Source organism: Gambusia affinis, linkage group LG18 (assembly GCF_019740435.1).
Source record: "Gambusia affinis linkage group LG18, SWU_Gaff_1.0, whole genome shotgun sequence".
NCBI lineage: Eukaryota > Metazoa > Chordata > Actinopteri > Cyprinodontiformes > Poeciliidae > Gambusia > Gambusia affinis.
This window is the reverse complement of record NC_057885.1, coordinates 2921174-2949038: the sequence shown is the minus strand read 5'-3', so window position 1 is coordinate 2949038 and position 27865 is coordinate 2921174. Positions and strand designations below refer to the sequence as shown.

The following is a 27865-nucleotide window of genomic DNA, read 5'->3' as shown; positions in this document are numbered from 1 at the left end:
CAGCAGGTTGATTTTTTTTTTGTTTTTTTAACTGCTCCAGTACATTCATGAGCTGGTGGGCGGGTCCATCAGCCAGCCCTCTCTTACAGCACAGCTAAAGGGGACAGAGGCTGATTTTCAGAGCTTTGTTGTAAATGAGATCGGTGTATGTATTGGCCAATCACTGATCAGCCAAAATAAATGCCGCCATTTATGGGTCGCTCACTAATTATGTGCTAATTTGGTGGCATAAATAAAAGGAAAATGGTGACCACTGCCAGTAGGTTACTGGGCATTGGTCAAAATATCCTCAAATAAATCTAAAACCTGAGATCTCAGAACAAAGCAAAACATATTCCAACATATTAAAAATATCCACAGCTATGAACCGTCAGAAGCTCTCACTCCCCTTTCACAAACAAAACCAAAAGGACCTGAAAACAAACAAAGCTTTGTCAACATTTGTTTTGAAAAGTCAGTTTAATTTTCTGATCCAATCTGAGCAATAAAAACCTTTCGTGTTTCTTTCATGACTTTTCATTTGATCCTGTAATTATTAGACAGTTGTTAGGTTTACTGCAGCTTCACGTTGCAATCTTGTAGATGAATCCAAATCTGATAGGGTCTGTTGTTGAAATGCTGTGGTGTTTTTCTGTCACGTTTTATATAAGGTGTTGGAAGCATTTGAAGTAAATATGACAGCAATTGTCATGATTACACAAAAAATTAACTGCAGCTTGTTTTCTACAGATAGAAGAGGAGTGAGACTCCACAGCAACACAGAATTATGTTTTAGATGATATACCAAACATACTAAACTCTGATGTGTTTGTACATTAAATTAACTAGCTTTACACAAGTCTAACTCTACTATGGAGAAGCAAATCCGTCACAGCAGAAATACTGAGTTTGTTTTCCAGTTCTGTGATGAAGAGTTCATTGTTTCATCCCCTGGCTTCTCCTGGGCTTCTCCTCCTCCTCCACTGCAGCCTCAGGACCTTCAGCAGGCGGCCCGTCTTCCCTTTGGCTCTGTGGACGAGGCCGATGACTATGACCCGCCTCTGTGTCCGCCACTCCTTCCAGTTCCCGAGTTCCAGCGTCCAAGCGGAACAGAGTGGGAATTCTCCCTAGGATGGGGTTGTTCTGCTGGAGGCCGGAGATCCACTGGTTCAGAGTGGCCTGGTCTCCCTGGCTGGTCATGCACATGGCGAAGACTGGACCTTCATCCACTGAAAGGTAAATACACACATGTTACACGCTGTCAGACCAGTTAAAGCAGGCTGATAGAGGGTTGCAGCCATCTTACAGTCGTCCACATCAAAGTTCTCCTCGTCCCCCAGGTCACGGTCCAAATCCAGATCTAGCTGCAGAGGGTAGTAGAAGCAGCGCTCTGGATCATAGACTTCCTCTTCCTGTGGGGGGGAATGCTCACAGGGTTACAACTGGGAAACTGCATGGGTTATACTTTTACTTCCCAATACCTAAACGTAATCAATTCTAACTTCAGAAAATCAGTGTATTCTATTCTGTACACAACCAGAAGAAGGTTGGGATCATCAGTGGAAACAGAAACAGTTAGCTGCTCCTCAGATAGAAGCATCATAAACTGTGTTGAGTATTTGTCCACTTCATATATGGTAGCACTTAACAGTCAAATCTGCATCAATAATGTTGATCTGAAATGCATAACAGAGAATTTAGAAACCTTTTCTTCAGGAGGCGTGGGGTCAGCTCTGAGGATGTAGTAGCAGACACAAGTCTTCTTCAGCCACAGGGGGAAGGGCCCCTCCACAAACACAGGCCTGTTTGGGTTATGCTTGGCCAGCAGCTCCATCTGGTTGGGGCTCTGAATGCCTGGGATCAGGAAACAGTGAGCAACACGCACCACATACACTATGAAATTGATGGAATAAAATTAAAATGCTCATCTTTACGATTTGATCTTTACATGAGTAGGAAGCCAGAAGCCAAATATCTGATATTTATTCAACTCTAACAAAACACAGCATTTTACTTGATATCTAACATCACAACTTTTTTTTTTTTTTTTTTGCTTTGGAAGATGACATGAAACTCCATACCTACAATATATGGAAAGCTGATTTCTTCCCCACTTTCGGTAATGTCAGTGAAGGGCAGCTGTCAGGAAGAACAATCAATAACATGAAATTCAAAAAATCTAAATGAGGCTGATTATTAAAACCAATTTGAAACATGGGCATGAAAAATTTGAAACATGAAAAATTTAATGCAACTGAGAGCTACTGCACAGGTATCAAATGAAATAAAAAGACTACCAAGTTAATCACTCAAGTTATCTAATTTCAGAACAGCTCCCAGGTTACTCACATGGTGTCAAAGGGCACCGTGTTGGTGACCTCTCATCAGCCCATGTTTGCATAGTAAATGGAGTAAGTAGAGTATGGGGCTAGTGAGAGCCCACATACAAATGTTGAGCTAACATTAGCATTTTAACTATTTCTGGACATTTCCAAAAAATGCAACAAAATGGATACAAACTACACTTTGTTTTAAACTGTTTATGCTTTGATGGTCACAGAACCTAACTTGGCATCAAAACCCCTGACTTGGGTCTGACTGATAAGCACACAGTTAGGCCCCGTTAAGTTTCTTTAGAAATTTTCTAGTTCTTCCGAATGTTGTATGAGCTAAGATAAGCTAAAACTGTACCTGATAAACTGTAGTTTTAGCATCCAAGTCGTTGGCAATGCGAGTCAGGCTCAAGACAGCCAGGTCCACGGGGTCTTCAGGCAGAGGCTGAGGAATAGGGAAGGGATTTGTGTGCTTGAACCTGGGGAACCAGTACATGATGCGTTGGTACTTTCTTATAGGGTGGCTCTTCTCCCCAAAGATCTGGACCAGTAGGACCTTGGTCTCAATGTTGGGCATTATACCTGAAGCAAAAACAGTAACAGTCGAACTGTAACCTGTGGAATTCGTTCATTGCTCAGTATTCCAGCTCCACTTGGAACTCTGCTCTTTACATTAAATGGAAAAGACACCTACCATAGCTCTCCATCTGCTCCAGAACCTGAACCCCACACTCCTGCTGTCTAGGATAGTGGTTGAACATTCGCTGAATAAAGTTTCTGGGCACAAAAACCTCTTTGGGAAAAACATCCAGCAGTTTGTTATATACGGTAAGGTCTCTCTCTACTCCAAATTCGGGCATTTTCTTCAAAGCAGCGTAGATGAACTCCACATGGCCACGCCGTCTTATGTCCCTCTTAGTGAAGACATCAATCACTTGGTTAAATGTGGCCTTGGTTCTGGACTCTTTGGCCACCTGCTCGAACAAATCCTCCTGGGTGACCAAGGACTTGGTCTTCTTCGTGTCATCGTCATTAACAAACCGTACAGGTTCCGGTTGACTCTTTCCAGACGCTGGGCTGCAACGAAACTGCCTCAGCACCTACAAATGTTATATATACGGAAGAAACCGTCATATTAAGCATAAACCAGATCGTGCATTATTTCATTAATGGAAAAATAAACAGTCTGATTAAAATAATAAAGCAACAAGCCAAGAAAGAATGTTCTGATTCGCATGGAAATCGGTCCACATGCAGACCAGGGATGTAAATGTTGTATCATGTCTTGGTTTTATTTCTTAAAGATCTAAAATGTCTGGACCAGTAAAAGAGATCAAACATTTGACCATTACACCAGGTTGGGGGATGGGCTGGTAGTAAGCAGACTCGAGCTCACCTGCTGCTGTTGGTTGTGTTGCACAATAAGCTGGCCGGAGGACGGGGACAGGAGCAGGGAACCGCGCTGGCCAACAGTCCGGCCGGACCGAACCAGCTGCAGGAGGCACCGGGAACACTTCATCCTGTCAGCGGGGCCATCCAACACATTTCTACCTGACAGGATAGCACTCAGTCATGAACAGAGCTGTGATTCACTCGAGCATGAAACGACAACGATACAGCACCCTGACAGCTCCATTTTTACACAAACAAATAAAACAAACACACTAAAGCTACAATTTATGTTCACATATTTAGTTAAATATTCCTCATGTACACATTAGATTAACACATAACGATATTCTTAAACCAGCGAAACAAACAAACATACTTTTAGCAAAGTCTCCTTCAAAACTTACTTCATGTGGACGCATCCATGTTGGGAAGCCGGCGGAACATCCTGGTTCTGCACAGTTACTATTCCTCCTCAAACAAGAGAAACATTGGCGCACCGGAATAGTTCCGAAGTGTCTTACCCCTGTTTTGTTGCGCTTTATTTATTCTTTGTTTTTCTATATATGCTTAAATATATATAAGCCAGAAAATGCATTTTATCATCTGAAGAACCATGGCAGAATCCAACCATATTTTTCCCATTCCAATGCAGAGACTTTCATTTTTTTCATAACTTGATTAATATATTATTGTGATGCTCTACTTTCTGGTCATTTTAAAAAACATTAGTTCCAATGCGTCTACTTTAGAACTTAGATGGGAGAATGCTGAAGAAGACCAGAGAGCAAGCAAACATGACATCAATTTGAAAGTCTCTGCAGTGACTATGAGTTATTATGAGTTACATTTTATTTATTCTTTATGTGACATGATTTTAGAATTGCTCCAGTTTCTATGTTTATGCATTTATTTCTGTATCTATTTACACTAGACATTATTTCTCAGTTATTAATAATAACATTTTCTTTTTTTCTTCACTTTTGCTTCTTCATATCACCAGAGTTCACTAATATACAATATTTTGCATTTCAACAGGTCCTAATTGGTCTTCTCTAAATTTTAATTCTTCACCATCTTATCAGCAATATAATAACAGTCTTTTTACTTAATACTATAATGTCTATGACTCAAGTTCTTTATGTCTGTAATGTTTTTATCTGTAAAGCACTGTCTGTATTAGGTGCTCCATGAATAAAGGTTGATTTTTTTGAATCTGACAAATTCTGAAGGGATCAATAATTATCAATCGTTGACATGCTTTAATTTAATTTAATTTATTTACTTAATTATTTATCTATTTATTTATTTATGTTTGTGCCGTAACCTGAAAAAAAATACAGGACACCCAATGGTCCTCCATATATATATCCTACAGCCCAAGCTTGATAGGGTGCAGTAACACCAGTCGTCTTATGGTGACGACAGAGGCTCACTAACTGCAGACACATCTTGTCACACATGATTGGTTTAAAAAGCTGGAATACATCATTTTTATGGTATTCCAGTTTCAAATCTCTTCGCTTATGGTTAGAGAAGCTGAGATTATTACAGTTGGGGTGAAAGTGCCGTTGAGTAGACGTTTAATCTTTTCTCAAATGCCATTAGAATAAACAACGTGATTTGGGTTTTTTTGTTTTGTTTTACTACATTTTTATAACTACCTGCTTTAGAGCTCTTAGTGAATCCAGTTCTGTTTAGTTTCAGTGCTAAACAGGGTTTTATTTAGAGGAGAAAAACACGTTTCCGGTGTCGCTATCCGCGCAGATTTGGAGATTTACACGCTCATTGCGTGTCTGTATGACACTCCTCTCAGCATGGAAAACTCACCGTAGCCTGGCGTTGACTCTACATCCAAACAAACTGCACTTTTAAAGCTGAAACCTGCACTTCGGATTATGGATTCCTCCACCAACAGTCTGGGTAAGTGAAAGAGTCAAACTCGCCCTTCGATTTCAACTGGGATTAGTTGTAATTTTGTGGATCGCTGTGTGAAAACTTCCCTCCCATGCAGCAAAGGAGTTTGCCTCACTGTAAAAACCTAAATGTTGTCTTTACTTTCGCTCAGCGCAGCTGGGACCTAGAAAATCAGCTGTAACATTTATTAAAACCAACCAAACTGTCAGGTCTGTCGTCCTGCTGGGACGCAGCTTTCAGGCGCAGTGCTGCCGCATTCTTCACCGTGTTTTGATAGAAGATTATAGTGATTAAAGTGACTGCACACTGAGAGGAAGCTGAAGCACTAGTTCTCTCTCTCTCTTACTTTTCTTTCTTTTTTCTTTCTTTTTTCACCATATCTACAATATTTGTAAGAACCTAAGCATGACCGCAGCCCTCGTGCGTGGGTGTGTGTATGCGCATGTGGAAGAGCTGCAGATTTGTAGTTAGCGCTCCTGCACGCGCCAGAATCGCCCAGACTGTTGTTCAGTGCGCGCGGCCCGAGGTCAGATCTGCTGCGGAGAAACTTGTAGTTTCTCAGTTGGACTTTCCTGGGCTGGAAGACCTCTTCCATCCGGCTGAAAATGGAAGTAAAAGGGTTGCATCTGCAGCGATGTGACTGTGCTCAGCATGAATCTGATTCCTCTGAAGAACCATGAAATAACTAAAAGGAAATCTCTAGAGACGGATGAAAAATGTTCAGTTTATCCCCTGGTTTAGCACTTCATTAGATTTACATAAACCTTTGCATTACAAGTCAGTGGCATTCTGCGAGTAACAGCTGTGTGTGTGTGTGTGTGTGTGTGTGTGTGTGTGTGTGTGTGTGTGTGTGTGTGTGTGTGTGTGTGTTGTGTGTTGCACCACCCACTCACTGTTTGTTAGAAACTGTTACACAATACTGCTGTTGTTGCACATCTGTAGCTGCTGCTTGCCCAGTTTATGTGCTGATGTTGATGTTTACCTCCCTTGTGGAAAGGTACAGAGGAACTGTAAATATCAGCAGGAATTACTTTCCAGCATGTGTGTGTGTGGCTGTGGTTTCCCTGCTCAGGAGGGAACTTGGAGACTGATGCTTGTCTCAGCAGAGAGCTTTGTTCATGGTGCCTACTGATGTGTTGAGCCAGGTCCACATTCTACTGTCAGACAATCCTTATTATCATGAGTAAGAAGATGTGTTATAGGCCTGTCATGATAATAATGTTTTCTGGATGATAAATTGTCCCAGATGTTATTGCTTCAAACGATAATATTGTTGTTTTGAGACCATTTTCAAGTAATGTAATGGTAATGGCATGAAAATGCAAGAACACCTTCTCAAAGATAAATAAACTTTAAATCCTAATGAACATTAAACACTGGGATTGGAAGACATCTTAAATATCCAATATAAATAAAGAAAACAACAGAAAATACAAATGAAATGAATTCTGGAGGGGCAACTTGAAACCAAAGCAAAATTTTATCATCCAGTTTTTTGGTAGAAAGAGAGAAAAGAGAAAAACAATAAATCATGCAAATGGAAATTACTGAACTTGTTCTAATTTATCATGCAATTAATTGATTTATTAATTATTGTGACAGGCCTAGATGTGTAGAGAGAGATTCCACACACACACACACGCACACACACACACACACCTATCGAAGTTGATGTACAAATTCTTCACATTATATTTAGTAGGAATGCACAATATATTGGTATTAACGTTGGTATCGGCCATTTGTTTGTGTTTCAGCATACAGGAAGTGAGGAGCCATGTTTGTTTGGTCATGTGACAGTGATGCAGGGTGTTCAACTGAAGCAAAGAAGCCTTGTTGGTGGTCACTTTTACACAGTGTCGAAAGCGCAGGGAAATATGATATTGGTAATTATATGTTTACTGATACCAGAATTAGCATCAGATATCGACATCAGCCCAAATTTTTCGTATCAGTGCATCTCTAATGTTTAGAAAATATCCACCTCTCTTCTTTCTTTACCATTGTCACCATGTCTGCTTCCATCTCACATGCTTCACCATCTCATCCACTAAAATATATATCGGCTCAGTCAAAGTCCGTCTGCTGGAGAAATACATCATACTGAATTATTGCCATTTTATTTTACCAATACAAATTCAGCTCCGTCCCTTATGAAGGCATTTTAATATTAATGCTTAGACCAAAGTAATCTGGAATCTGTCTTTGTTTTCAAAAAATCACCTCCAGTGATTTGTGCAGACATCAGCAGGAAGTTGCATCAGCCAATTGCAGCTATTTAAGTGCTTTGCTTTTCCTCCAGAATGTTGTAATGCTCCCTTTCAGAGGAGCAGGCGTGCAGCTTTCCAGGAGTCTGCTGGGACAGAGTCTCTCTCTGTCTCTGGGAGCTTTACCAAACATTTTGTTGCTCTGGCTGCATCATGTCTGCATGGAGTGGAAAGCTTTACAGAACTAAGCTTTGGATTTAACAAATGCTTCAGTTTTCTTTCAGCTGAAACTAAAGTATTCTCGGGTGGCGTAATTGTATTTAGTATATTTCACTTGATATGGGTTTTGCAAACCATTTTAATACACAATTTTTTATTCAGTCTCCTGAATCTATTCATTTTTTCAACATTCCAGTTTCAAATACATGCAAGATTGAATTCCTCAAGGACGCAGTGGTGGCACAGGGATAAAGCAACCATATGCAGAGGCCTCGATGTGGCTGTCACGGGTTCGAATCCCAGCCTGCATGTCTTCCTCCTCTCTCATAACCCACTTTCCTGTCTGACCCCTATCAAATAAAAAAAGCGTGGGCACTCCTGGTCCTGGAGGGCCGGTTTCCTGCAACCTTTAGATGTATCTCTACTTCATCACACCTGAGTGAAATAATGAGGTCATTAGCAGGACTCTGGAGAACCTGACTGCACTTGGGAGGTGATTCAGCTGTTGGATTCAGGTGTGTTGGACCAGGGTAACATCTAAGAGTTGCAGGACACCGGCCCTCGAGGACCAGGAGTGCCCACCCCTGAAATAAAAGCTACAAGAGCCAGGAAAAAAATTCAGAAAATGCTTTGCTCAAATTTCACAGTTAATTTGTAGTTGCTCTTTGGATTTGGACAGAGAATCAAACAAGAATTGGAAAAAAAAATCATCATGAACCAAAGTCTACTTTGCTTTGATGTGTTCTTATTTACTATGAAATTAAAGAGAATGCAAAACGTGTAATTATTAAGAGATGAATAATTTCTATTGCATCAAACATGCTTTATTATAGGAAGATTTTAATTAATTTGCAATAATTTTACCCTAATTAAAACCAAAAAAAATTCCATCTGCATGAACCACGTTTGCTGGTTGGACAAACTTGTTATTTTTGCATTGTACTTGGGGACCACACAGAATCAGTCCATGGGCCACAAATGGCCTCCGGGCCGCCCGTTGAACACCCCTGCTGATCATTTCTGTCTTTCCCAGCAGGTGTTGTGTTACTGTAAACCTATATTCCATGTACTTGCAAATTGCCAAAGTCTGCTTTTATGGAGGCGGTGATACTTGCTGTTTAATAAGTAATTAAGGAATTTAATGACTGTTAATCACCATCTCAATTCTTTTCTAGGATTAAGGTTAGTTTCTCTCTTTTTTTTATGATTAATTTCCCTCCATGAATTCCAGTATTTCTGCTCACAGCTTTGTTGACAGATGACCTGTAGTATAAATGATTAAAGGTTTCCTCCAAGCTGTTTTCACCCCAACAAAAATATAAAATGAGGAAGATATAAAATGAACCTAAGTCTAAAATTGTGATTAATTAGGACGAAAAATAGGTGTAATGGTATCTTTTATAAAATTACAATTCCATGTCTTGCCAGCATAGTGGGATGCATTGTCGAAGAGGGTGGTCATTACATTTTTTTTAATTAGAATCCAAAAAATGTGTGGTTTTTTTTTTTTTGCTTACTTGATTACTTTATTACCAAGTAAAAACAAAAAAGGTGTTCTGGAACATTAAAGAAACTGTTGAACTATGAGTATCTCCTGTATCTCTGTCTCACTCATCATGATTCAAGTTCTAGTGTAGGTAGGAACTGTTGTTCAGTCAACATAGAACATTAGCCTAGAAGTCAGAAACAGAGAAGTAAGCAAGGCAGCATGATCACATGACCTCCCAAGTTACCCAAAACAAAATCTGTTTTCTTATTTCATGTGTGGTGAATGAAGACAGCAACCAGTGGGCTGGACAACCGGAGACAGGAATATAAACATTTCTGTACCTGTTATTGATTGGATTGAATAGCAGTGGCAGCTACAGCAGTATCCATCATGGCTAAATTCTGACTTAAGGCTGACTCCCATGCAACTCGAATGCAAATGCTTTAGAAGTTAAAATTCATTCATCTGTCAAATTATTTTCAAATGTTTACTTGATTGTTGTGCCTCTGATAATAACATCAGTAAAAACAGAGACCTGTTATTTCTTTCCTCAGAGAACTTTAAATTATGTTTTTCTTCACTTTCTTGCAGCAGTAGAATCTTATGCCATAACCCATCTTTCTTTATTGTCAGTGTACTATTGTTAGAAAAACAAATTGCACAAATGGATAACAGGTTGTCACAAGTCATATTTCCATGCAAAATTTGAGAAAAAGTAAAAAAAAAAAAGAACAAGACAAACCCCAAAATCAGAAATTATGAATTAGCTATGTTTTCATCTTCTGATTTGGAGCAAATCAACCAGGAAACTCAAAGCATAATTTTGCCAGCTGTTGACTTTACACATGAGTGCAATACACAGGAAGCTGCTAACTAGCATGGACCACTTATCTCAGAAAATCTGAGGAATGTTTTCAGTAAAATGTTGCTATTGGATAAATTGTAATTGTTTTTAAAAACTTACACTGAAGCAATAAGCCAAGAGAAGCAGCTCGGCCATCCAGCTCTGTTGTTTATGGACGTCGTTTGTGCGTCAGATTGACAGGCGTGATAGAAATACATAAATACTTAGGTTCTAATGCTAAGGTGCTAATACTAAGATGCTAGCGAGTTTGCTGTGAAAATGGCACACAGTTTATGTTTAGCAGAAATAGTTTTATGAACTAGCTTTTTCTGTGTGAACATTTGTTGAAACCAGACATTCAAAGGAGGAAGAGGAAACTGAAATAAATTGGTCAAAAAATAGCCTCAGCATTTGTTCAACTGTTTCGAGACAAACATGGGAATACTTATTCATATGCCAAAAAGTATTCCTAAGGTGTATCACAGTGTTTATGCAGAGCTGGAGCGGTAGTGTAGAACTGCAATAAACAGTTAAATCTGATGGCCGGTTATTGAGTCAGCGAACCAACTGTCTTGTACAGCACGTATTGCACTGTAAATATTTGAGCCTTCGTCAATGTAAATGTGGAGATTAATTTCTCTTTCGATCAGCAAATACTGTGTATGTTTGACTGCACTCAGTCATGTGTAGGAAGGAGGAAGAGAAAGTTTCTCACAGATGCCTCTGCTCTCTGTTTCTTTTCTCAGATGGGCCTCACAGTCATGTGCAGGGGCGTACAGGATGTGATGCAGTTGCAAACCAGAGACCTAAAAGTAGAGTACAAAGTGCTTCAGTGTTTTAGGTGGTTGAGGTCATTATTCAGCATCCAAGGGTGGTAATAAGAACATTAGTTGGAAGAACAACATTTAACATTGCTTTTATGTAACTTGAAGTATAATTCAGATGTGATGTTTTTGCCAGTGCAGAAAGCAGCTTTCTGTTTGTGGGGCGTTGACAGAATGAGGCTGAAATCCAGAGGTGTGCCTGGTAGTGTTTTGTCTTCTGATTCAGCTTCACTGCTGGAAATGATCTGTTTGGATAGAAGCACGCTTTTTGAAACTGGTACATCAACCAGTTGGACCAGAAAGACTGTATTGTTGTGAAGAGAGAGTCAACTTTGAACAGTTTAGCAGAGTGTCGCAAGGCAGCAGCTGTCTGAGCGCCAGCCTCCCACAAGACATGGAGACTCAGGCTTTCAGAAATAACACAATACACAATCTCTTGTTTCAAGGCTCAAAGTTCAGGGGCCTCATGCATAAAAGAGTCTCCATTAGGGGCATTCACAAAGCGGGCGACTCGACTGAAGGATGACTGCAGCTGGACCGGTACCGGTACCGCACAGCACTTTCAGTTTTGCTCAGAGCTCCAGGATGATCAGTCTGAGCAATCTAAACTCTTATAAACTATCATCAAATTCCCAACAGATCAATATGAACTCTGAACACACACTCCCTCTGACTCATTGGCGATGTTCTCCATCGGAGCCAAAGCGCTCCAAAATACGCGGCACACCTTTACACAGCTACTTACAGTACAGACCAAAAGTTTGGACACACCTTCTCATTGAATTCAATTAGAAAGTGTGTCCAAACTTTTGGTCTGTACTGTATATACATGTGATTGTATAAAAATAATCAAGCCTATTGATTATTTTTAATCAGCAGGTTGGAGTTCATCTGCTGATCCAACCCTGTTTTCTTCTTCTAGTGAGAATGAAAGGATTTCATAGATGCATTTCATGCGCTTCGGGGCTCAGACCAATGTGTTACATCTTTATGTGACAAAAGCTGAGAAAAAGTACTATTTATATTCGAGTGAGGTTTTCACATATTTTAATATTTATTTTCTTTATTTTGTGTGCATGTTAGCTTATTGTCTGAGGTCAAATGCGGTTCAGTTTCATCGTTTACATTTAAACAATAAAATATTAGAATCATGAAAAACATCGGGTTTGTAACTTCTTGGTGTAAATAACTGAATGCAGTCAGATTTCAGTGTATTTAGGTGAATTTTGATGCTTTGTAGTTTGATATTGTTCACAGAAAAAGTTTCCGTGGCTGCCGCACATTTTCACACCAGCAAGAAATTGTGCGTATATTTATGCAAACTTTGACACAAAATTAATTTTTATACATGCCGACTTGTGCGTAAAATATGCCGCCACACATTTTTTGTGCGCAGGCACGCTTTATGCATGAGGCCCCAGCTCTTTCATCTGCAAACCATGTTACTAGTATGAAGCTTATAGGAGACAAGTTTTATTAGGTGCTTTATTACCACTTAATTGTATGAAAGCAAAGTGATTTCAACATAATGTAACGGGAAATTTTCTAGGGGGATGCAAAAGGCTTGAGTACTACTTCTTTTCTTTTTTTTCTGCTGGGCCTAGATTGAAATTTTGAATTGAGTTAATTGGAGGATCTGTAATTAATCGCATTGCATTGCACATACATAGACAAAATAAGAAAGAAATTCCATTCTAAACCTTAAAATATTGAATAAAAATAAATATAAGCTCAACATTAAATATATTTATGGTGTTTAATTTGTTCTTCAGGTTCTTTAACCATCAAATTGGAACAAAATTCTATTCTATCCGTTCATCTTTCCAGAGTTTCAGGAACTTCTGGTGATTCATGGAACTTCTTTAAAAATCTAGACTGTGGACGTCTGTGCTGCTGCTACGTGTTTAGCATTGAGATGCTATTTTAGTCCTTTCAGCACAACTTGAACACAATAATAGTCTTTTCCAGCATCCAATAAGATCGGTTTTAGAAGCACAAATGAACCTGAGCCAGCAGAAGCAGCTCCATCGTCCAGCCCTGTTGTTTACGGATGTCGCTTGTGCGTCAGATTGACGGGCGTACCAGAAATGCATGAACACTAAAGTTCTCACTGGAACCTTAATGTCAATAAAAATGAATTGTGCTAAAATTTTTAAAACATTAAAATCTATTGAGTTCGTTGAAATTAATTTGTTTAAGTTCTAACTCCAAATATTCATATTGGCATAAAAAGAGATGCACTGATCACCTTTTCCTGACTGATATCTATTCGCTGTTTGAACACGGTTTCACCCGATGATGAGTATGATATACTTACCAGTACATTTCTAGTCTAACACCAGTTATTCAAACTTTCAGAAGATATTTAGGTTTTCTTTAAGCCATAGTTGTTTTTATTAATTAATTAATTAATTTTATTTTATCTTTTTGCATTTTTCTGTCTCTTCACAATTTAGACATAATATCCTCCATCTGCTCATACCCTTCATTGCAAAACTATTCATAACATTGAACTTTTGGTGTCAGTCTTATTGTGATTTAATATAACAATACGATGTAACGCGATGGTGTAGAAGTGATCATGATCATCAAGGTTCTCTTGATTCTACAGTTCTCCGTGTAACATTTAGGTTAGAATGACCCCAGCCTAAATCCAGCTGTGTCTAGGTTCTGCTGTTGCATACAAAGAGCATAAATCTTCACCTCCGGCTTGACATGCACTTAACTTGTCCACCACAAAAGTGAGAGCATCCCTGCCTGTCACTGTCGGCCTTTAATCATGGCTCCGGCTGGATTGTTCCTCCAGAAAAACTCCAGCCCAGGTTTCCTTACTACCAAAGCAGTCATACAGGCAGATCCCAAGTCCAATTATATTCATTCCAATTGATCCAAGATGTCAAACAAGGCGGTGAAGTTCAGTTTATTACTCAAATTGGTCAAAAGGTTTTCAATATAAGGAAACCCATGGTGTCCTGAGCTTTGCAGCAGTCTCTCATACTGAGCATGCTTGTAGCGACAGCACAATGGAGAGGTCTCCTTTAACAGGAAGAAACCTCCAGCACAACCAGAACCATCCGCCACAACCGACATTCCTTCTTTCTGCCTGTGTGGAGCAACCTGGAGACGGACTTCAGCGGGTTTACCAGATCACTAGTTGAGTTCATCAGAGGATCAGTATTTCACTTGTACCTGATTATTGGGCAGCTCTGTTCCTAAGACCTGCCAGCTGTAGGGTAACTATAGCAAACCTTCCTAACCACTATTAATGGTTAGGAAGGTTAGGAATCTATTCCTAACCTTCATCAAAGTTTAATTCACAAAATGTTCTCATTTTCCACAAATGACCTCTTTTGTTAGTGAAAAGTTGTCAAGTACACATAAGTATACAAGAACACACACACACACACACACGCACACCCCCACACGCACGCACACACACAGCTCCTAAATGGATTAACCAGAAAAACAGGCATATATGTTAAGACATGTTTTGTTGTCATTTTTGGCTGTGCTGGGTCTGTCCTTTCAGGGAGGCGGAACAGATCTCACTCAACCAAAACCGATGAGGAGATGATGGGACCGTGGTCTATGACTCAGGCCTCCAAATGCTTGTAAGACCATTTCAAAAAGAAAAAAACAACTGGTTCCGTTTTTAAGATGAATGACGGCGTTCCAGCAGGCCTACATGTTGACTCTGTGATTGGGTCATGGTGCGCTTTTTGAGCTTCTCCTTTTTCTTGCTGCTAGGAATTTCCACTGATTCCTCAAAATGTTGCAACCGGTAGATTTATAAATCATTTCTATTGGTTTATGAGCATGTAGGGAACTAATACATTTTGAGTAACAACATCCTGTCATCACTGCAACATGTAAATTAGGGAAAGGAGTTTATAATGGGTTTCAGAGAAAATGCTGCGTTCTGGGTTGGAAATGTAAGCTTTTCTAATAATGACATTTTTATGAAATAAGGCCTTTCTGACCTTCTTGAGGACATACAAATGTGGAAGTTGGTTCTTTTCAACAGCAGTTTGACATGCACCGACATGCGATACTGATCTGAGTTCAGTTCTGAGGCTACAGGAGCTACAACCTTCAGATGTTTTCAATAAAAACTGTGGAAACACCTGACCGTGTTGAAGTCAGGGTTCAATGCAAACCAGTCAGGTTCCTCCACAAACTGCTCACTCATTCATATCCTTATGGACCTTGCTTTGTGTCAGGTCCACAGTCCTGTTGGAACGCTAGACTCTTTCCACTCAGTCAGAAACTTAAAACATGTTGGACTGTTGCAGCATTACGTGTCTACTTTACTGGAATGAAGGAGTCAAGACAACTCCTGAAAAACCCCATAATCTACATCGCAACAAGCTCAACAATTCCAACAACGCAGTCAGGGAGGCGTGACTGTTCCCTCCAGAGAACACAACTCCACTCCGGTGGAGTTAGTGTGGAGTTATCGGTCCGTTATCTCGGGGAGGAGTAGTGATTTTCACACATGCATGTGACAATTTGCATTGCATCTGGTGATGTGAGACTCAGAGGATGCTGGTCTTTATGCCTTGGTACTGAATTTTCTGTGATGTGATTAGAAACCTGAGTTCAGTGGATGGGAGAACAAGAACTTCTAGACTAAACTGGTCTGATCGCTTCAACTTATGATTAAACCGAGTAAGATTTACAAAAACTGTCTGTAAATTATGTAAAATGGCAGAAAGCATAGAGCTTCATGTGATTCAGAAGAAATCAATTTGTGATTTTCTTTCTCAATTCTGATATTGCAGTAATTGTTTGTTTGTTTTGAAACCTAAAAATGAAGAACAAGTATTAAATATGACGTGTTCATGTGTTTGTACTGCACTGGTGATGGAACAACACTCATTTTGATCAGATGTGTCTGTAAAGTTTAAGATTACTATTTCTCCATCACACAACAGCAGAGCCTCTGTGAAAATGCAGCACTGATAGGTTATTTACGAGGGAGATGAAGAACAGTTTTAACTTTCCCTATCAATTTAAAATTATTTCTAAAGATACTTGTCCCATTTAGTAATCAAAGCAAACTCTTGGATTGGATTATTGAATTTTACATTTAAATTAAACATGTTTTTTTTTCTGATGTACTGTAAACAAGCTATCGCAGATGAACAAGTTCTCGGGCTTTCCGGCTCTCAATGTTTTGCTGGTGAACTTTAAACATGAATAAATTCATCTTTATTGCGTTGAAATAAACTTAAATCTAGTTATTGTTAAGAAATACCTGACATGATGTACCAAACACTTTTCCAGCTCTGTTTTTGACCGCTATGCTGCAGTTCTCCTTCTGACCAGAAGGAATAGTTCAGCTTTACCGGCAAATATTCCATATTTCATCCTGTTGGAGTTTAACAATTCAAACCCAGCGCAAAGTCAAAATGCTCATGTGTCTAGATTTTAACCAAAAAACTGCACAAAAACTTATCTATAGCATTTTATGTACATTCATGCATCACTTCCTGCCCATTCCTCTGCTGACTGGTGGTGTGTAGCGAAAAATCTGCAGCAACGACAATGCAACAGATAGTGACTCAGTGTCCAAATGTTCCAAACATTCTGCTGCGCCATTATTGAGCCTTAATGTCAGCTGGAACAGTGGTGCAGTTGCTGTGAATTTGAAATGTGTAGCAGATTTCTGCTTCTCTGGAGCTGTTGCCACACTCTGATGAGTCATCCACAATCTTGGCTCAGAGATGGAGAAACTGAAAACAAGAAAACCAGACTGTCAGTGTAGAGTGGAAAAGTAACTGAATTAGTGTGTGGGTGCACATGTGTGTGTGAGTGATAGAGACGAAGAGAGAGAGAGAAAGAGAGAGAGGGAGAGCCTAGCTGTGCTTTGACATGAATATCCAACTGATAAATGTCTAAATACTTTGTGGTTAGGGCTTTACGACTTTTCTGGATATAGCTTGTACTCCATAACATAGAGAGCTTAGCATCTTAATGATTTATTTTTTACATGTGAAAACAAATGATAGTCAAGTTGCCATTAGGACTTTCAACTTGAGTTGCCACTGGAAAAATAGTGTTCCATAAGGGACGTGGCTGACCTGACACACCTGTTGGCTTGTCAAGCTGGACCTTCTGGGAATTCTGAATCTGCTTGCAAAGGTTTTAGCATGTGCACTGAAAATATCGGAAAGATTGCAGAGGAAATCAGCCATCTTTCTTGTGCACATTCGTCCTCATTTGTTCATTCCTTCAGTTTTTAAAGACCCAGTGTAACCAACCTCTGGCAGCCACTGAATAAATTGTGGTAACACCAGCTTTAATTACAGCACTCCACATAGCGATCGTTAAAAGTCATGTAGTGATCGTTCCTTTGCTGTAGGCGAAGGGGAAGAGTGTAGATTGGCCGGGCTACAGGTTCAAGAAAGCAGTCAGTGTTTGACTTGGGAAGGTAACTGTTACCAGAACCAGGATCCTTTTATGCAAATAAGCACAGACTTGTATGTAAACAACATCCAAATGCAAAGAAAGCAGTATTTTAAAAGTGTATAAAATATAATTTGCATGAACCACTTTGACATTTGAGAAATACAATATAATATATTGGTCTAGCTTGTCTTTAATTTTGCCAGTTTGTAATTTGCTTTGAAGCTATACGTTCAACTATTTTGGGGGCCTTGAAAATATTTCAATCTCTATTTGTGGTGAACTGCTTTGGCAGCAAAAACTTGGATCCACAGCTGAAGCTGCTGCCATGCAGCTGCAGAGGGTTCAGATGAATAATCCATTTTTATTATCGAGGAACATCCAACTCTGTGAGGCTAGAGAAACCTGCGACTGTTTCCAAAAACTGTAACGCCTCCTGCACTTCCCAGAGTAAGAATAAAATGTCTGATGAATTCTCTGCTTTATGTCCCAGATAGATAATAAAATAATCAAATGTCCAAATGCAAAACTTTTGGCACCTGTTCTAAGAACCTTCTTGGATATGAAAGCAGCTATAATTATTATAATGCATTTGGGAGAAGCTACTGTTACACTGCCATACTAGTTTCTTTTAGTGCTGGTATTCCAGTGTTTTCTGTCATGATTGGATATCAGAATGTAAACCTAAACATGCTATAGGCAATTTAGGAATAATAATACTAAATAAAAATAACTACAATGTATGGCTTTGTTTTTTTAGTCTTTTTTTCTTTCTTTAAAAAAATTGTAATCTTTGTTTATGTTGATGTCAAATTTATTTATATAGCACCTTTAAAAACAGGTTTAAAACTGCAGCAAAGTTCCGTACAAAAACAATAATTATGACTTTGCTATTTGCTGCAGAAAAAGCACGAACTGAAAAAAAAGTTAAGAGTATGGCGAGTTAGGAGACACCTTGAGAATTTACTGTATTTATCCTTCAAAAATTGATTGTGAAACTCCCTCGTTGCCAGTTTCATGGCCAGTAAAACAGACTGGGCCATTCATTTTACCCATTAAATCCAGGCCACTAAGTAGAGGACTCCTCTGCCAAAAACATATCCAGTGTTTCTTTACAGCAGCAGTGGGTGTGGTCCTCCAAACTTCCAGTTACATGAAATAATTCAGTGAGTAAAAAGGAAATCGAAGGAGAAACTGTCTGAGTGACTTTAAAAACTTTCATCAGTTAACCCTTGTTGTCTCTGAGGGTTTATTTCTCTTCAGTGCCGTGTTCAGAGGTTTTGGATTCAACAAAAATTCTTGAATCAATTATTAATTGTATTGTCAGTTACATTTGTTTAAGTGAAGATGGAGTTGGGGTTGTTTGTAACTTGAACAACCTCTTGGAGGAAAAGCCCAGCTTCCTGTTTGGCATTCCTTCCTGGTGAGAATTACCCAGTTCTCATTGTTCTGCCTTTTCCAGATTTCTCCAATTACTGCTGTGTAATGAGAAGAAAATCATCTGCTTGAGTTTAAGGTTAATGTTCAGGCTCGGTTAGGTCTCATTCTTTTTAAAAGCGGACAACTCTTCACTCGTCTGGTGATTTTTTTTTTTTAAGATTAATCTTCCTGTTTTTAATTTGCTATTTTGCTGGATTTATGCCTATGTCCAATAAGCTGTAAACATGTTGTATACTTTTTGGTGTTCTGTTCAATTTTTTCAATTTTCTTCTCAGGGATGACAAAGTGAAAATAGGCACCTGTAGAGGACACCTCTCTTACAAAATGCTTCCATAATAAAAAATAATATATTCATCTACAATTTGAAACTCAGACCTAATCTCTTATTAAATCAATATACTTGATTTAATTATGATATAAATAAATCAAAAGATTCTGCCTGTAGCCATTAGGTTTGGAGAACATGAAGAATGTAAATGTTTCTGTTAATCACAGGGTTCCAGTTACTTGACACATACTGTACTGATGAAAAACATAACCTAGGCTTATTGAAGTGAAGTTGTTTGTGGCTTCTTTATGCAGAGAGAGAAACAGTATGATGATACATCCAGTTATGGAGGTGCTCCTTTTTTATTTATTTATTTATTTTATTTTATTTTATTTGCCTTTATGTTTTTATTTTATTTCAGAGAACATGTTTTCTTTTTCTTTTTCTGTTTTGCTCACCTTTCTTACTGTGTAGAAACATTTTTGCAGCACGAATATCAGCATGAATAAGTGAAGTGAGCTTGCAGTGTGCATGAAGGGGCCCTGACTGGTAATCAGAAGCAGAAAAAGTCTAACTGGTTGTAGCCAAGACCGTAAAATGAAATGGATCCCAGTCTTTGTTACAGAAATGATTCCTAACCTGGACTTTGTTCATAAAGCTTTCCCGGTTTGGACAGATGCTCCACAGCATCACATTGCATGCACACACACACACACACACACACACACGCACACACACACACACACACACACACACACACACACACACACACACACACACATACACACTTCCATGACTTTGTTCTGCTCAGGCCAAGTTTCCATTCCTGCAGGACCAGCTGAAGATGATTAGTTCATATGAACTCTTCTTGTTCGTGTCGATCTGTCGCTATCTGAATGTCGAAGCAGAGTTGAGGTTTTGTGAGGAAATGGCGTTTATTTGTAAATGGTAGCGGATCATTAATGCTGCACATATGAGTGTTTTTCTATTTTTCCTGAAATCAGTGAAGCAGGAGGCCAGAGTGGGGCACAGAGGTCTCATGTGGTTTCGCTTTTCTCAAACTTTTCCATCCACATTTCTTTATTGATGATAAATCTAATGAATCCGGTGGAAAGTTCAGCTTTGAAGATTTTCATTTTGCCTATCAAAAGATGATTATTCCACTTCCTTTGATGTTTTCTCCATTTTATTTGACTTTGAAAGGTGATTTCTACAAAATACCAACAAAAAAACTTGCATAAATATTCACCCACTTCATGTCAGATTGCATGATGCTGCCACCGCCATGGTTCCCAGTGGGGATGGTGTGTTTGATGTCCACTACACTTGGCGTCTTGCCTGAAGGACAAAAAGCTCCATTTTGGTCTCATCAGATCAAATATTTTTGATCTGATGGACTAGTCAGTCTCTATCTGGACTCTAGTCCAGTCCTGATGGCTTCTGTCCCATAAAGCTTTGACTGGTGAAAAGCTGGGCAACAGTTGCTGTCTGCAGAGTCACTCCGTTTCAACTGCTGAAGCTTGTAGTTCATTCAGCGTTGTCTCACTAGTTTGTGAAGACAGCCTGATCTGGGCAGATTTACAGATGGACCAGATTATTTCCATTTATTGATGATAAATCTAACTGAACTCCGGGGAAAGTTCAGGGCTTTGAAGATTTTTTTTTGTATCCATCACCTGACTTATACTTCTCAACAGCTGTTTTTCTGATTTCATGACATGTTCTGTTCTCTTCATGATGTGATGGTAGTCAGGAATACTGATGAACCAATGGATGCACCTTCCACACAGGTGTCTTTATTCTGCCATCACTTAAGATGATCTCCATTCCACTACCTACACCAAATGACTGGACCTCTGTTGAATTAGGTTATGTAGGGGTTGAAAATGTATTAATAACTTGCATTAATAAGCGCTGCAGATTTAGCTGTTTAACTCACAAGGTTCTGGAACATAAAGTTGGTTTGTATTTTCTTTCTTTCCATGATGGCTGGTGAGGCACTGCCTCACCTGCCTCCCCTGACCGCACGTCACTGGTCTGAATGTATTTAGATGAAAACTGGTCGTGAATATTGCCAGTAATATGAATTACTGTCAGAGCAAAACACAGAAACACAGAGAAAGAAATAATATATATCTACTGTCTTCTGAAAACTCAACAAGCATATTTGAGACTCAATGTAAAAAACTAGAAGAAAGACGGCAGGATTTTCTTTTCACTAAAAACGTGTCGTTGCTGTTAAATCTTCAGACCTAGAGCCACTCTCTTCTTCTCTTCAATTCCTTCAGAACTGTAAAACCTAACTTTAGCAAAAACTAACAATCAAGATCCACAACCAGGAATTATACGGTGCCAATGATTGCAGTCTGCAGATTCATTTCTGCATTGATTTAGATTCTCTAAAGCAGTTGCTCTCTCCATATAGTACCTCTGTACCTCTTTGGTCCACAATCACAGGTTCTGAGGAAGATTTGTCTTTTTACACCAAACCCTTTTTAGTACAATGATATGGTGCAAAGTCTACACCACTGAGGATTTTCTTTGTTTTATGGCTTTGTAAGCGCTTGTGGCTTTTGGTTACACTGTATAAAGGCCATGGATGGAAGAACACAGAGGGTGTGGTGTGTCAACTCAGCCAGTAGCTTCTGTGTATGAGGTGACTGCACAGAGGAACTACTGGTTTTCAACACACACGTGTGTATGCTACTGAGCAAAACTAACTTTTCATTTTTAAAGGCTCTAATGTTTAGTGGTGTTGGCTGAAAATATGTTTCATAATTGTAACTACTTGTACACGTCGCTACAAGTAGTTAGACTTTGGTTATTATTTATAGATTATAAACTTGATTTATTAGAAATGGTCCAACTTTGGTTGATTGCTTGGATACATTTTTATAAACATTTTTAGTTTTTAGTTTCACACGTGTGAAGCCTTTAACAGTATGTCGGGAAATTACAGTTTTGAAATGAAAAATGTTAATACAAAACATTGTCGTATATGTTTCACTTTCAGTTTAATTTCTGTACAAGTCAAAGCCAAACTATAGAACTTTTTTTTCCTCCAAAGCAGACTTGAACGCACCCATTCATTAAACCTGGCTAAATATAGCAAACGCTCTTGAAGAAAGTTCTTCATTTCCTGTTCTTGTATCTGAGAATAGATTTAACTTTTCCTATTCCAAGGAAATTGAAATCAATTTATCAGGAGGACCTGTGGAATCTTTTGCAGTGATTTACAGATTTCCTTCTTATGAAAATGTTACCTTAGTCATCTTAAATTTCAGGTTCTGTTTATTTCTATGCTCTCAATACTTGGTTGGGTTTCCTTTTGCATGAATCACTGCATCGGTGCAGCATGGTCACCAGTGTGTCGCAGGGGAACACAGAGACATACAGGACACACAACCATGAACACACACACTCACACCTAGGGAGAATTTAGAGACACCAATTAACCTGACAGTCATGTTTTTGGACTATGGGAAGAAACCAGAGAACCCGGAGAGAACCCACCATGCACAGGGAGAACATGCAAACTTCATGAAGAAAGACCCCGGGCCGGGAATCGAACCCAGGACCTTCTTACTGCAAGGCAACAGCTCTACCAACTGCGACACTGTGCAGCCCAATGTCCCAATGCAATCCAAATTATAAAGCTATGTATCATATGCCAGTTGGTAAATGGACTGAAATGATAAATCATATTTCTGTTCATACAGTCAGCTCAGAGCTGTTTACACTAGTGCCACATTCACCCAGTCACACTCATAAACATGTACATCTTCATACACTGATTCATAACTTGCGGTTGAGTGACTTGCCCGGGTGCGCATCAACATGTGACTTTAACTCTTATTCTTAATTTAATTTCTGAAAGATGTACAGAATTTGCTCATTGTGATTCATCTCCAGGAAAGCAAACAGACTGCTGGAATGTTGGATTCTCAGGTTGATCGTTGCCAATAATTTTCTTGTTGCTGACAGCTGCTGGCTGTTTGCCTGCGCCATGACATATTATGTTGTCAACTGAGCATAAAAGAGCCTCATGCAAGTGTTGGCATGTCGTAACTGATTCTCTGAGGACATTTTCTGTTCAACTGAAATACTGGAGGTGATTTCATCATCACTGCTCTTACAAAATGACTCTGGTTCTTCCTTCTCGGAAGTGTAAAAATTATATAGCTTCTGCCCTGACGTCTATTTTGAATTCCTCTTAGCTGAGAAAAGTCAAAATAACAGTAAGAACATATGTAACTCAAACAGCTGTGATACCAAAATCTGATAAATAACTGATCCACATTTAACTAACAAAGAAATAGGTTCTTGGGTACCTAATTAGAAAAATCTGCTAAAGTTTTTCTTCCCCGGTTTGATTCCCAGACTCAAACTCAAATTGCATATCTGCCTTTTTTCTTAACCAACTGTTGTTGATTTGAGGCCACTAGAGCCACAGAAAGCTTTGGGAGGAAAAACATAATAAAGAAGTCTAATAAAGTCCTTCCCACATCTCAAAAGCTATCTAAACTTGTGTTGCATGAGGACTCCTTTCTCTCTAATTAACTTTATGTCTAGGAACTACGAGTGCACGATTCATCGGCCAGACGATGTATTGGCACTGATTTCCTGAATTTTGATAAAAAATCAACCATTTTCTCTTCTGCTCTTTTGACTGATAGGCCGCCCATGAGGCCATGTCTGCACATTTAACAATAGTCACCCCACTTCTGCCAACTCAGTGGCTTTCTTGCTATATTTATCAATATTTCACACAAAGAAATTCAGATATTGTTTATCTGATTCAGATATTGGTATCAGCCAATATCTGAATCAGCAGATCAGGCTTTTTAAAAGATCTGTAATCAGAAAACCGCAATCTGCCCACCCCTACTTGGAACTTGTTTGTTCTTTTATTCCATAAGCTAGCAACGGAATAATTCTATAAAAAAAAATCTAAGTTTTTGGCACTTGTCTTGGTTTAATGTGTGTGCATTTGAAATGCTCTTTATCATGGTGGTAAAAAGCCTTGTAGAGAAAATGTGCATGTATTAGTTTGTTGTTTCAGATTTATCCTACAGTGAAAGTCACCTCGTCTTGGTTCCTGCAGAGCTCACCATTCAGTGGATCGTGATTTAAAATGTACAAAGGTACTTTCATTCAGTGTAAGCAATACTGTCCATATTAATCAGCGGGTGGCAGAGGATTTTCTGTATTTTGAAAAAAAAAAAATTAGAACTATAGTTGAGGCTTGTATTTCTGCAATGAGCGTCCTCAAACATATGTTCTCAGCTGAGGCATTAGTTTTCACGTAGAATTTTTTTTTACTTGCAGATGATGTGTCAGCAGACGGCAGCACTGATTTCCCCGACCGCAGTTCCTCCATGGAGGTGCGTCTGCAGGCGCAGGAGGATGAGATCACGCTGCTGAAGTCGTCGCTGGCTGACGCTCTGCGGAGAATCCGCATGCATGATCAGCTGCTCCCATTACTGAAGCAGCAGCTGATTGCAGGTCAGTGTTTGGTCAGGTCAGAAGTTGGATTTGTGTCAAATCCTGACCGTCCTGGCCTGCATCAAACATACTGTTCATGTTCTGGTAATTGTGCATGCAGGAAGAGTGAATGCCCTCACAAATATGGACCTTTCCTTCTGCTTCCCCCAGTGAACCCCAGTGCTGCCCGGGTACTGAACCAGGTGTGTCACTCAGACGGCTTCACCAGCGGCAGAAAACTCTCATCAAGTTCAGCCAACGATGGAATTTACCACGCTGCCACGGCCGCCAGGTGATTCCCACTCAGAGCCAGACTGCGGCTCACAGCCACACCACTTACCTTAGCATCACCTCCCATTTCTGCCAAGCACAATTTTAGATGTTAGTAAAAAGTGACAGTTTAGGTGGTTTGTAGTCCTGATGGTAGTGGCAGCATTTCAGAAAACCTCCCTGTTATTTATCTACTACAATCAAAGCTTTTGTCTGTCAGTTTTGTTGGATTACTGATGTCTCCTTTGTCATTACAAGCTTTTCCTTGCAGGGACGCCTTGAACAGTTTGCCACTGTATCAAAAAGCAAACACACACTCCTATGGATCTCCACATATTTGGTTGTACCTTAGTACATGTTGGACCACCATACTTACGTTTTGTATGCAGCACCAAGGTGATAAGGTTGAGAGTCAGAGCAACCATTTGTAAAGACACACAATGCGACTGCTGCTCTCTGTGCAGCACTGACAGGATGCAGTAGAGGAGAAAAGGGGCTAGGCGCCTCATTAGCTCAACAAAATTGCTAGGATCCACTTGGATTGTGGGAAATGAAGGAATTTCTCTTGAGAAATGTAGGCTATAGGCATGAAATCACAACCGGCAGTGTGCTCAGGTGTCTGCATGGATCACAGAATTCACACAGTACACCTGAGTATGTGGGAGCATTAAGTATGGCTGAGTCAGCATTCCTGAACACAATGCAGCAGAGGATCTGGGCTCACCTGAACAGGCTGTGAACAAGAGATCTAGACTTACCATGTCTAGACGCTGCATGCTGATGGACTCCTACTAAAACAGATGAAATTCTAAAACTTCTTTTAAAAAGTGCTTCAATACAAAGATATAAGGCATTATTTGCTAATTTTGTAGGTTTGCAGCAGAGAAGTGACGTACAAGTCCAGGTTGATAGGATTTCCTGAGGTATTAACATGAATGGTCATAACAGGAATGTTGTATTGTTTCTATTATGTTACCTCTGTACCTTCTCCAGCCAACAGTCAGAGAGCATTGTGAGCAATGCTAACGGCCACATAGGAAGCAGAGTATCTGCAGAGCAGCAAGGCAGACTGCCATCATTGGACAAGGCAACTCAGACTGAGCCCACCATACTATCGAGACACGCTCAGAGCCTCCATCTTGAAGACGGCCTTCCTCCAAGGGAGATTGTGCTGGACGGGTCACGAGGCAAACTCCACCGTGTCCCTGGCATGGAGGACGAGGAAGAGGAGGACCAGGTGGATGAAGAAGTTGGAGGGGACCAAGAAAAAGAAACAAGTTGGGCTTCGTCAGTAGAGGAGCCTATTCAGCCAACAACGGTGAGATCCCTTCAGAGGGAAGAATGCCTGGATAGAAGCTGCTCTCCGGATGAACCGGGTTCTGCCCCGGCCTCCCTCGGCTCTGACCAAAACCTCAGCCTGCGATCTGGACCCCTGTCCCCCATCCAGGAAGGAGAAAAGACGCTGTGCGTGAGCCAGCCTCACCGCTGCTTTCTGCATAACCAAGTTAATCTTGCATGGCTTTTTAAGACTCAATCAACTTTAATATTGTCTGAGTTGGATTCTGCAAACCCCAGTTGTGCTGCCACAGGTCAAACCTTTAGCTATCAGAATCAGAAAACACCAAGGGTCTGGGGGTGGTGAGGGTTCGTTTTCTAAAATAATCCCAATGGAATGTTTCTCATGTATTTGATTAGGTTGTTTGGAAAACATGGAGCTGGAGTGGAGCATTTGATCCAGCTGAGTGACATGTCCATAATTAGTTCGACTACACTGCACCCAGTGGAAGATGTGATGTGAGGTCAGGTCAGCATGATAGGTGTGAAAGGTGTATGTTGAGGCTAGCAATACACATGCTTAGACTGAACAGGTTAGGCTTTGTGGAAACCTTAATAGCTGTAACTTTTCAAAGAGCATCTGTCCAGACAGGCAGCACTAAAAGAACTGTTGATGAAAACACTACTATATAAAGGATTAGGTAAAGACAATAACAAGGAGCTGCTATTCAACTGGGTTTTGCAGAAGTAATCTAATCACTATATCACTCACCACTGTCCTCAAATTCTGGGATGAATACTTTGGTTCTTTTCTTCCGACTATTTTGAACAACTGCCTTTCCAATGGTCTGTAAACAACAAAGTGGTGAAGCACAGCTGCTTTTGTTTACTGGGACCAGTTCTTGTGCATGCACGACTTTCCTTTTTGTCCCCAATGCTTTTTGTGGCTTGGAAGAGGGTTTCCTATGTAATGGGTTTCATACATTCAGGATCTCTCTTGTGGCCCTTGATCTACCTCTGATCCATGCCTTGAATGCCGAGTGGTTTCCAAGTTGAACTCAGCCTTTTCATCTTACCACGAAAAGAAGTTCACCATGTACAACATTTGCTGTTGGCAATGCTAGTTCTTTATGGTGTTTTTTTTTTTGTTTGTTTGTTTTCGTTTTTTGGTACATCAGCTAATCATCAGGAAGTGAACTGTGGTAAATATAGGTTTTGCTCTTTTAACATGAATATGTTTGTTGTGGAGACTAGGAGTCCCATTCTTGATTAACTGTAACTATTGGTATTGAGGGATGTATGATTGACTTAAAGACCAAATGGTTGGTTATTTCAGTTTGTTCTTGTAGTTGAGTTCATAGTTTGGGAGGCATTGTTGAGAAGCAGAGGAACTGGCCGTCCTCCCACTATTAACAGAATGCAGCTGCAAATATCAATTATGTTTTTCTTTCATTTCTTTTGGTTTAACAACTTCACTGTTTAGTGGAACAAGCACTCACTTCTTAGTAGCAAACATGTT

The 27865-nt window shown here is 39.7% G+C and overlaps 2 protein-coding genes across 3 annotated transcripts in view; one reads left to right on the top strand and one right to left on the bottom strand.

Moving 5' to 3' along the window:
* Positions 1 to 441: 441 nt before the first annotated feature.
* Positions 442 to 4217, bottom strand: ecsit (ECSIT signaling integrator). 2 transcript variants are annotated; one of them, XM_044097837.1, is made up of 8 exons: positions 4109 to 4217; positions 3709 to 3859; positions 3007 to 3412; positions 2671 to 2894; positions 2061 to 2118; positions 1685 to 1833; positions 1286 to 1391; positions 442 to 1208 (listed from the first exon to the last, which is right to left on the bottom strand). In XM_044097837.1, the coding sequence occupies exons 1-8, from the start codon at positions 4111 to 4113 to the stop codon at positions 916 to 918; spliced, it is 1392 nt and encodes a 463-aa protein (XP_043953772.1). In that variant the 5' UTR covers positions 4114 to 4217; the 3' UTR covers positions 442 to 915. The 2 variants fall into 2 exon arrangements, with proteins under 2 accessions (XP_043953772.1, XP_043953773.1); XM_044097838.1 differs by having other exon boundaries at positions 3709 to 3863; positions 4109 to 4216.
* A 993-nt stretch (positions 4218 to 5210) lies between these two features.
* eml3 (EMAP like 3) overlaps positions 5211 to 27865 on the top strand; it is a 45003-nt gene continuing 22348 nt past the window's right edge. The window contains 4 exon segments of the mRNA XM_044097835.1: positions 5211 to 5624; positions 24646 to 24822; positions 24973 to 25093; positions 26065 to 26535. Coding sequence (XP_043953770.1) covers positions 5600 to 5624; positions 24646 to 24822; positions 24973 to 25093; positions 26065 to 26535 — 794 coding nt within the window. The 5' untranslated portion in view covers positions 5211 to 5599.